This window comes from Ahaetulla prasina, chromosome 2 (genome assembly GCF_028640845.1).
Source record: "Ahaetulla prasina isolate Xishuangbanna chromosome 2, ASM2864084v1, whole genome shotgun sequence".
Lineage (NCBI taxonomy): Eukaryota > Metazoa > Chordata > Lepidosauria > Squamata > Colubridae > Ahaetulla > Ahaetulla prasina.
In genome coordinates this window covers 84532599-84544655 of record NC_080540.1, presented here as the reverse complement: position 1 = coordinate 84544655, position 12057 = coordinate 84532599, and the positions used below count along the sequence as shown (strand labels likewise).

At 35.8% G+C, this 12057-nt stretch overlaps 1 protein-coding gene across 1 annotated transcript in view; it reads right to left on the bottom strand.

The window, feature by feature from the left end:
* Positions 1 to 12057, bottom strand: part of CLINT1 (clathrin interactor 1) — a 79608-nt gene that overhangs the window by 16360 nt on the left and 51191 nt on the right. Inside the window, exons 4-7 of the mRNA XM_058167647.1 lie at positions 11403 to 11511; positions 10332 to 10496; positions 7093 to 7270; positions 2439 to 2688 (exon numbers count right to left, since the gene is read on the bottom strand). Of these exons, the coding sequence (XP_058023630.1) occupies positions 2439 to 2688; positions 7093 to 7270; positions 10332 to 10496; positions 11403 to 11511 (702 nt within the window). The remainder of the gene's footprint in view (positions 1 to 2438; positions 2689 to 7092; positions 7271 to 10331; positions 10497 to 11402; positions 11512 to 12057) is intronic.

Sequence of the window (12057 nt, the reverse complement as noted above, 5' to 3'; positions counted from 1 at the left end):
TATAATGTTTTCTCCAATACATTAGTTTAGCAGTACATTGTTAGATAAATTATAATTGGAAACAAGAAACAAACTTCGCTGGATAACAAGTGAAGAAAGCGTAACACAATCCACAACATCTTTTGTGAGAAAAGGTACATCAGAATAATAGTTCCTACTTCTGAGGGAAAAAAAAGGCTTGTGCTGTGACTGATTTCTGAGTTTAAAGGAAAAATGGAGGTAGAAAACAAAACTTAAAAAGTGTTATGTTCCTAGCTACGTAGTAGGTTCTAACACTGAGCACCAAGATAACCATAGATGTGGGAATGGCCAAAATTTCAGTGATATATCTATCCAATGTTCAGTGCTGTTGTAATTTCACTAAATGAACTGTTGTAAGTTGAGGACTTCTTGTAATAGTCCTTCAAGAAACTGACCCTGTTCTCCTCTAGAGGCTATTTCATAAGAGATGTACTGTAAAACTATAGGCCAGTAGTTCCCAACCTTGGTACTTTTCAGATATATGGATTTCAATTCCCATTGTTCTCAGCAACGGCCATATTAATTGTGGAGCAGGAAATCACATGATCTGAAATACTGTGGAGGTGATTTAATTCCCACAGATAATTTCTTAACAGAGTTTTTTTCTAGGATGAGACTGCAGACTATATGCTTTTAATTTATTCATACCCTTGGTTGTTTCCGTAAAGGAAAAAAAGCAAGAGAAAACTACAGTACAGATCAAAATAGGACTACACTACAAGAATATCTAGAGCAATTTGCAAGCTTTTATTTGAAACAGAGTCCAAGTTTCTTTCCTCTCTGAGGGGAAATTCTAACCATCTAAAGATAAATATCTATCTTTATGAGGTCATTTTTAAAATTAAGTAATTTCACAGAAAACAATTTTACAACAAGTAAATAGATATATTTGACAGTAGACAATTCAGATGAAAATGATTTGTTTAGGGATGTTACCGAATGGTTGTCTGTTAAATTATAGTTGCTTTCAGGTGGCTGAAAAAGATATTAACAAACTGTCTTTTAACTTAGGACATAGTTAAACATTGTGCCACCTGATTACACTTTATTCAGCTTAGCTTGAGAAAACTGTATCTCAGTGGCTGATTTTACAACTGCATTAATTTCAATTGAGGTTAAGTAAACTTAAGTAGATAAAGTGGGAAGAAAAGTGCTTGCACCTTTCCTCAGTATTTTCTAGATTCTTTTATGACATGGACTCCCCTTTATTATAAGCACATACCTGCCAGGGCTGGTGCCAGAGAAGTGCTGATACACTTTACCTATGCAAAAACAAATGATGTTTCCAAATACTCACTAGCATATCTATCATATCATGTCATATCATATCATATCATATCATATCATATTATATCATATCATATCTAGCATAGATAATATTTCTAGTATTTGATCTTCCCGAAGGCTGATGAGATTGCCCCTTTGTTCTATGATGCGTTCAATATCCTTTCAAGTTGCCTGCTTGATTGATTCCATAAAACAGCAACTTCTGATGCTAAGCTCTTAACAGTTAAGGTTGTGTATTGCAGATACTTAGAAAAGAATACCAATTGATTTGTTTCATTCTTTTCAGTAAATGAAAAATTTACTGAAGCCAAAAGTGAAATTTGACTTGCAATACTATAGAAGATGAAGGCAAAACTGGTAGAGTCCAAAATCTGAGCCCTGTTCTCTTGTGTTTGCAAAGTTTGCAAAGTCTTATCTTTGAATCAAAGACAGTTTATATCCCCATGCACCTGGAATACCAGTCTGCAGTGAAGTACAGCACAATACTGAACAGTTTTAAATATAATCTTAACATCACTTAATATCAAATCATTGGATTTGACAGCTAAGATCAAAAGTGCTCAATCAGGATGGATACTGAAGCAGCAATAAGTGATGCAGCAGCCAGTAGTCTATTCAGCAATGTGATTTGGTTTACTTTCCTCCCAGTAGACCATTGATGGGAATAGGCAGCCTACCAAAGAAGCAGTCTTATACAGAGAGTGACTGCTAACTGGGATGGCTTCTTGGGAAAGCTTGTACAGGTAGTCTAGGCCAGGTAGCCTTAGTGAGAGTTTAGCTAGCTCAGATGAAAATTTTGTAGTGTGTGGAAGGGCCTGTAGATTCTACAGAAGATGCTTAGACCTTTAAAAGAGAATCTGGGGATACCAACCTAAATCAAGATTATGACAATTGCCTCATATTTATGAATCACAAGCACTACTTTCTGGTAAATTGTGGTTCTTACACCCATGACTTCCAATAACCATTGATCATTCAACACAAAAATAGTCCAGCTGTTTTCACTAAACGATTCTTCCAGCACAGCCAAAACATTTTTTAATGTATTACCGGTACGTTAAACAAAAGCAATTTGGATTAAGAGGAATAAGAATTCTAACTCACAGTGGTGTCTTTGGTTACTTTCTTACCTTAGCTGTTGACTGGGGAGTGTAAGTTCCGGCATTCTGGTCTGGACTTTCTTTGTCTCCTGTGTAATGGGCAGCTGCTCCCAAGTCAATGGTTTTGGAAGGATTTGCCGTGCGTTTGTGCCTGGTGGTTGTGGTGGTCTCTGTGGCTTGTGTAATGTGGATATGTTTTGTGGTCACTGTTTCCTCCTCATCTTTGAATTCACCTTTTGGTGATTTACCTCTTCTGGATTTCTTTTCTTCATCACTATCACTATGAAAATTAAAACCAAAACATACCTATTAGATATTATATGAAGATATAAGTAAAGAGACTGGAGAGGTAATTACTAGTGCAATGCCAACTTGAAAAAGCTATTCCAATTTTATTTCTGAAATTCTTTCAACCACCTGGAAGTGTCCCAATTCTTTTCAAAGAGATATTTCTTACACACTTCTAGAAATTATTCAGAGCTAGAATCGTGTTGTGAGCATTTTCTTAACCTGAATTTTAATCAAGAAATCCAAATTGTATCATTTTAAAATCTAAAATCTCTTCCAACCTATTTGTTATTTTTATTATTGTGGGAATTGTTGTTTAAAGACTTCACCGAAGGGTTTTTTTTTCCTCCAACTAATTATAAAATTTTGGTTAAAAATTATAATATATTTCAAATCTGACATGAGAAGATGACCAGGCTCAGCTAAAGTGTGGGTGGGATCAAATACATCAACAGTTTGGAGTCTCTATGTTTTGTGAGAGTCCTAAGTTCAGCCTTACTTGAAGTCCATTGACTCTTATTTAATACCAATTCATCTTCACTGTTAGTAGTTCAGATTCTTGTATATAGGTAGCATGAAATAAAGTTGTAATACTTTTGGCCTCTATTCTGGTTCCTGACTTCTGACAGAAATTTAAGCAACATCCTAATAAAATTTCAATACATGATACAATATCGAAGCACCAAGTGCTTAGTCAGTTTTATGATTAAGATTTTATAAAACCAAAAAGGATTCTGTTTAGATAATTGCTATTTAAGTCATTAAATCTCATTACCTGCACATTTAGTTGGGATGCCCAATCAAGTAAGATGAGCTGAATCATTGCCAGACTTTTCACTATTAATTCTACTGATTGAGAAAATTATCTTTTCCATTTAGGGCACTGACATTGGAAATATTGGATCTTCACCAAAATTTTATTACTACTGTTGATATTCTCCTTAAAAGATAACCCATTTTTTTCTAGTGACTATGCTATAATTTATTAGTCAGATGCGATTTGTATAAGATTACTTATTTATTAAATTTATATGCTGCTTATCTGCAGGATAAGGCAACTCTGTTATATAGACTATTATATAGATTATATTGGCTGAAATTATGATTCCTCGCTTATGAAGAACATAAGGCTTACTGATCCACTCAAAAGTTTGTGCTTTTTCCAGAAAGAAAAGATAAGGCAAAATTGCAGTTCATATTAAAGCTGAAGCTGCCTCGTTGAATAATAAGAATATGCTGTGAGGTAGCTTGAAAGATAACAGTGTTCTCAAACAAGAATTAGCGACACCAGGTTTGTGTTGAATAATGCAACAGAGCACTAAACCATTTTCTTTTAAAGAAGGTTGTCTTATTGTCAGCATGGAGGCACACAAACTACTGTACAGTATCCCTGTGGGAAAGCCTTTGTTTTTTACTAAACAGTAATTCAGGCTTTGCCATTATTATTATTATAACTATTACTTAGTTATGCTTCCCCATTTTATCTCTGTATATTAGCTGTTTGCCAGCAAAGGTAGTTTTAATTCATTAAAATCAGTGATCATAATTCCTAGCACTTTCCAACACAGATTACAGAGGAAGAATAAAATGAGGGCCTAAGAGCACCAACCAAATAAAATAAGAATAAATACTTTTTATTTGTTTATTTATTATAAAATAGAAGTCTTTAACTATTCTGAAAGATAGAAGTCTTTACTAAAATATAGGAAAAGTTCAACCCACATTACAGCTGTGCTTTTTTTTTTAAAGCGTTGGAGCCATCGTGGATCACATGCTAAGATGCTGAGCCTGGGCTCCCCTGAGGTCAACAGTTCGGTGGCTCAATTCCCATGAGCAAATAAACCGCATAAGGACAGGAAAGGAACCTCCCCCGATTGCCTACTGGAATTCAATCGTCTGGCAGGTAAGATAACACTTCCCGAAAAAAACCTTTCACAGAGGCAGGCAGCCACTTCGTTGATTCCTGGCTAACACATGCCAAGCATTAAAAAATAGCTGTGGTTTTGCAGTGCAATACAATTTTTCTGTTTGTTCATTCACTCATATTCTACTTTTAAATACAAGAAACATTTTCAAAGCTGCTCATTAACAACTACCACCACCACCTTTATTGTCATTGTACATATATACAATGAAATTGATTTAACCTCTACTGGAGCAATCCATAACCAAATACAAAACAACATGAATAATATAGAAAATGGTCGTTATACAAGTAATTAGGAAGAAACCAGTCATATGTTTCCATGTATGCATGGAGTGATTATAGTTGTATTTAGGAGTTTGACAGCCCACGGATAAAAGCTGTTTTTAAACCTGTTTGTCCAGCTCGCTATACTTCTGTGTCTTCTGCCCGATGGTAAAAGTGAGAAAAGACACTGACCAGGATGTGAATTAAGAAGTGTTAAAACAGGTAAAATGTACCAAATAAAACATCAACATGGAATATAGAAAGGAAGTGAAAATATATCAGCAAAACTACCCTGAAATCACTATTCAACTTGATCAAACACCCAAAATCCAACTTCCAGGCACGTTACAGCTTAAGTAGTGGAAAATATCACAAACAAATTTCACCGAAAACTATCTTAGGAAAAAGTTCAGTATTAGTGAATATTATGCCTAATATTAGGCAAAATTAGTGACATTAGTCAAATTTGGAGCAGACTTTAATAGAAGCGGGACTGCAGTCTATCAATGAATCAGTTGATCCTTACACTTGAATCTGCTTGTGCCTACCAACGCTAAGAATACTAATATAGTATAATATATTGATTTAAAAATATTATATATTCATAAATAATACTAATACTAAAGAATAGCAATAGCAATACTAAGACAAAATAGAATTTACTTCTGTTCCAGGAAAGGATTTTGTATCTATAGAACTATTAAAACTTTTTAGGGCTGTTTGATACCTTGTAATCTTCAACTGGGCAAACTGGTGCATCGCAGAAAAGAATTTTCAAAGCAAATGGGCTAACTTACAGAAGTTCAATGCACATAAACCATGTCCGTTCATCATTCTTTACATTTTGATTTTTTGATATAGCCAGATCGAGTCCTATGCAAACTGGGGAAGCAGCTGTATGGCTATATTTTGGTATCACCTCACCTTCCATATAACTACTATAAAGTAGCTTTCAATTGAGCACATAAGGATAAACCCTGACACATCCTGAGTTGTAAGGTGAATCATTACAGATCTGGACATATCAAGAAGACAGAAGAAGCAGAACCAACTCATGCAATATTAGGCTACAGGCTTTTGTTTTGTTTTCATGCCCTGTCCTATGAAGTTATTTTTTTTTAAATAGAGAGGCAAGGCTGACTGTCTGAAACAGTTTATATTAAAGCAGAGTCTAGGACTAAAAGTTGGCTGGTGTCAATCAGGAATGATGGAAGTGCAACTGCTCCATCTAGTGTGACAGGTTGTCAAGGCCTTGGAAGATCAAATTAACCACAATAAAGAGAACTTATGCTTAAAAACTTATTCATAAAAAAGGAAAAGACCCTTTTAATACATATTGAATACAAAAATATTACCTATATTCTGGAACATGTATATATTTTACAGTAAAGATGAGGCAATAACAGAGGACCACAGAAGGAAGCACTTCAATATTTCTCAGTATCATCCTGCTTGGCACATATTAAGTTCAGGGTGCAAACAGGTGCCTGAGGATGCAAGGGAGGTATAGCAAAGATTGGAGTGGGGTAGGGGTGCGAGGGAAGTACAGTGAGAGTTCAGGGGACTACAAGGGAAGCATGGTGAGAGTATGTGTGAGGGTTGGCAGGACACTTGAGGGTGGTCCCTCAAGCTCCCAGAGGATGTGCAGGATATAGAAATGGTGGGAGAGGCACAGAGATCATGCATGTGGTGGGAGCACAGAGGGGCTGGGGTGCAAGTGAGGAAGACTTATCCCAGCAGCTTGCAATCTTTGCTGGATTCACCACTGATTTTCTGGGGAAGCTAGCAGAGAAGGTTGCAAATGGAGATCATGTGATTGTGAGACACCCAGATTGTGATCATCTGATGGGGGGGGTATGGGGATGGTCTGAACTCTGAGGATCAATCATAACCACCATTTATTCAGCGCCTTTGTAATTTTGAATGGTTGCTGAACAATAGCTGTAAGTTGAGCAGTGTTCCAGAAAATAGTCAGGTTGTAGGATAAATTGGGAAAGTGAAATGCAATCTAGAAAAAGTAAATTACAAATTGCTTCCATACTGCTGCCAAGAAAACTAACATATCTTATATTAAAACACTAGATTACAAACCACTCTGAAGATGCTCGACACAGAAAATGTAATTTTTCAGTAAACAAATATTTAAAAGCTCTATTAAAAACTATTACAAGAACTACATAAAAACAATACTGATGCCAGGAATACCTGCATCTCTCTGGAGAATCCTCCCTGTCTTTCCTTCGGAATTTGCTGATGGTGTCATCAATTGTGCTCCCAATTTTATCACTCAGTTCGCCTAATTTATCGCTGAAAGGAAATCCACCTTTGTTTTTATCCCATTCCTCATCCCATTTTGACTTGGGCTCAGCATCGTATCTTTCACCTACGTAATGTTAACAGATAGTTAAAGAATGAAAGAAAAGAAAAAAGTGAACAACCCTAAAATACTATTACTTCTAGCAGTTTTACTCACAATGGAGCTTGAATCTGAGTTAGAAACAACAACAGAAACATTTTAAGCGTTTTTACAGAGCTGAATTAACATATAATACATTATATTGCACATAATAATGTTCTATTGCCAGAAAATATAGTTAAAAGATGTTATTGTTGACAAATATGCTAAGCTAAACACTGTAAAAGCAAGTAGAAAGGCATCTTTCTGCCCAATAAAATGAGGCTCATATAAAGCATGTATGACAAATAAAGTCCAAATATAATAAATGTTCATTAGTACACTCTTAACCAGGCTGTCATGGGGATCTCATACCAAACCCTGCAAGATGGCAATATTTCTAGCCTCAGTTAACAATTTTAAACTCTCTTCAAAGTCTTTAATGACGATGCAGCACATTATCCCCTTATGTGCTAGTTAGGAGTTCTTAATTTCCCCATTCTCCCCCCTCACCCCACCCCTTTCCCCCAATAGCTACATAAACAAAATTTGCTTTGCAAGAGAGCCAACTGGCTGTGAACTGTAATAGAAGATGCCAGTTTTCCTCAGTTTTTAAATACAGTTTTAAGTGGTTAGGTTTAAATTCCATACAGTTTAGGTAGCCAAGAGGGAAGATTTAAACCCTAATACAATCCCTTGCAGATTTATTTAAAATGCTCAAAATTGTGATTTTGTTTGCCAAATTCTTTTAATTTGGAAAAAAAATACTAGTCAAATACAGAGTATTTCTCATATTAAAAGCCTGTCATTTGTATCATAATAATGCAGAGTAGCTTCTCATTTAATTTATTTTGGGGACTATCTGTACTGATACTAGATTGTGTGCATCACTTTGTTTTATATTCATGAACAAGCACTTAGCTGTGTTATACCATAGCACATGCGCTAAGAGTAATAAAATACTAATTCATACATTACTTACATGTGAAAATTTCTTTCTGCCCACTTTCATTAGGCCATGGCAGGTTATTTTCCCTAATCTGAAATTACCAAATCCCCTCCTCTGCTCATACAGCTCCACTTATACATCGCACTAGATGATCACAGATAAGGTACACAAGATCCATGGATACAATATATCCGCTATTCTATCTCTTGTCCCTTGCCTCCATTTGTGTTTAACTTTCTTTTTAGAGTATTTTACATGAGAAGCTGGCTTGCTGCAAAACACCATGAGCACCTTGAGTTACAAGACTGCCTCTGGGCCCCTCACAGACATTATTGGGAAAAAATATCTGTTGGTGACAGTAGCTGAGTGCTTTGTTAGAAAATATGTTTCCATATCAAAAACAAAAACCCAACAGGAAAGGAAAGAATAGGAACATACACAAAACTGCTGCAACCTTGAAACAAACTATTGGTTTTCAGAAATTCTGATCAATAGTTTTGGATTGTTCATGGACTGCTAAAACAACCAACCCACCCCTCCCCCCCCCCCAGCTTGGTTGCTCCAGATTTAGGATGAAATGAAGTTTGGAGGGCTTCTGAAGCAGTTTATGGGCTGAGGAAAGCACGGAAATCTAGAAGAGCCTTCTAGGGTGACCCTTTTTTATTGGCCTCCGATCTTCCAATCTTCTCTTCTCCCTCTCCTCTCTTCCCCTCAGCAGCGTCAAGGGCCACTGTCCCAAAGGAAGTCCCTCGGCCTCATTTTTTCCTCACTTTTCCCATTGGAACAATGATATGGTCACATCTACTTATTCCGTTACATTTTATTCTACAAACATCTGAAACAAATGCATTTCAGTTTGGTCATGGGCCACCAAAACCAGCTGCACTATACACTGAATGGTTTATGTTTGGACAACTGCATCAGGAGCTAAATGTTGTATTAAAAAGCAATCTCATCTGTTTATTTTCTGTTTAATGGCTGTGTTCATGTCTCTGTGTTTTTTGACTAGCCTCAACTCTGATGGCAGTACAAGAACTGGACCAATGAAGTTGTTTCAGCATTTTTTGCCTATGATAACTTTCTTCATTTGTGAGCCTCCAGATGAAATGAGTACAGTTCACAGAATATGGAAAATTGCTAGTTCAATTTCTCTCAGGATCACCAAACGGATTTATCAAAAGCATTATTTCAAGTCATCAATACTTACTTGCACACAAAACTACATGGTTCCACTCCCCTTCACATAAACCAAGCCATTATGAAAAAAATAATTATTTCAATATTAGGTAATAAATCTTCAAAAATGTGAGAGTTCCTTTCCTAGATAGGTGATCCCTATTCAGTGACTGATCATTCAGCTACTATTTGAAGTTAAGACAGTGCTGAGGGGACATAGGATTGATCCTCATAGTTGCAGCCATTGACGAATCCCAGCAGTCAGATGACCACAATTCAGGCGCTTGGCAACCGGGTCTGAATTACAATGTTAGAAAGTCCTGCGGTCACGAAATCACCATTTACAACCTTCACTACTGGTTTCTACAAATAAGTCACTGGAGAAGCTCCTAAGTGGTTACAAATGGTGATGATGTGATGTTCCAATCAATGGACCTTGTGGGGTTTGCCTAATGAAAGCAACTAGAACTGCTATTGTAAGTTGGCATGGTCATGTGATGTTATGCTTTTATGAGTTCCCAATTCCAATTATCATCATTAACCAAGGATTACTTGTTTCACCTGAGATATAGTTGTTTAGGTACTTTATATCAAATTAACTTCATTCAAATTATGATGTGTTTAAGTATGTATGTATCTATGCACTATGTGTCTGTTTCACCTGTATTTCATACTTATTTTTTGTCACACAAATACATAGCTTTGGATCATTTTCCTCAATAAATCAATGAACAAAGTGTAAGATTTTTTGATTCATTTGTTTGACTAGGTTCTTTTTGTCTAGTTTTAGGACTTATATGTGAACAGGTCAGGTTTCAGGTCATATTTATGCAGAAATACTGAAAATTCAAGAGGTTTCACTAACTTCTAAATACCATTGCATGTCACTAAAGCCACCACCTATCATCTCCAAGCTGGACTTACTATATCTGAATCCTCCAACACTGTCTGAAGAAACCCCAACGTATTTATCTTTGTTTTTCTTTGCCTTTTTCCTTTCTTCACGAAGTCTGTCATCATCCTGGGCAAATTCTACCATTTCTTTCACTTTCTGGCGTATATTTATACCTTGGTCCTTGCCATTCTCATCTGAAAAAAGGCACATACAAAAATAAATTGGGAACAGTCTTTAACCTGAAGCATTTGCAGAAATCTCTATATAAAATGAACCCAAGAACTGCTAAGGTTATGTGTTCTAAAGCAATTTTATTTATTGAATATAAGTTATACTTTTTATAGCCAATATTTCATCTTAATCTGAAGTGACAGCATTAAAGCACAATTTTAGTTTCTACCGTTTTCTAACCCACATTGATCTACTAAAAAGCTCACTTTTAAAAAAAGTGAAAAATATGATGCTTAGAAACACATTTCCTGTCAGTTTTAACCCACTTAAAACAACCTTGCTTCTTAACTCTTTAGGAAGGGGTGGGGTATTTGAAAAGGAAAAAAAATGAATCGGGTTTTTTAAAATGCTAATTGCTAGCTTTTTATCTTGCTTCAAATCTGTATTTTTAAAATCTTATCAGCTGAAGTGCACTACACACTAAAATTTGCTCCACCTTTCAAAGCCTCTTTTTTATTCAGAAAAAACACTGGCCTTGCTGCCTGAGCACTGTAAATATTATTTGGTAGGAGGGGGAAAAAATCCCTAGCTTCAAACAGATGTGTATGTTTTGGAGCTCTAACCTTTCTTCCCAGATGATTAAAGCTATTCCTTTATATACACCACAGGGAACAAGTCTCTAGTGCATATTTTAATATAAACCCAAACACTCATGTTGTGTTGGTTCTGTTGTTATTAGCTGGTCTTTTCTGCAAGTTCTTGTCTTCACTAATTAATACTCTAGGGCCCCACGTCTTGGATTCTGCACTCTTCACACAACCGGCAACAGTCACATTCTAATTAGAGCAGGGAAGCTTCTAAGCTGGTTCAGGTGACTGACAACTCCAACAACTGCTTTAATTTGCTTATAAGATTCTTCTATCGCTCACCTACAAAGTGGTAATTTTCCAGGGATCGCAAATCATAAATGTGTTCTCTGGCACTTGTAACAACACGCTCTGATCCATTCCTTATGAGGTAAGATAGCAGCAGCAGAGACTATAAAAATACAAAGCACCTTATGACTGCATGAAAAATGTCATCAGTATTTTAAACTGCAAAGAAAAGGAAAGCTTAAACGTGCAATAAATTAGAAAGAAAAGTAGGATTCATTCTGGTAAAAATGAGCCAACTTAAAAATGTTACAGAAGTACTAGCAATACTGTGTAGATGTAAATCTGTGTTTTGCACTGAGACAAAAGAAGAAATGGAGAACATTAATTCATACGATATTTGCCTGAAGAATGATTTTTTTTTCTAGGAAGAGAAAAATTGCAGTTAAGGCAATTTGGGGAAAAACGTTCTGAACTTTAAAGACTGAAACAATTTTCTTTTGTGTCTCTTTTTTGCAATTACTTTATTCCCCAGTGTTTTTCCATTTAAAAGCAATTTTACAGCAATTTTTCTATGCCGTTTTCTGCAGGAAATGTGTTGATGTATAAAATTCAGTATTTTCAGATAAATGTAAGCAAACTTCAAAACAAAAATAAGTTTTTAAAGTATGTTAATTCTCTAAACTTCCTACAGCTTCCAGAATTCGCCTCT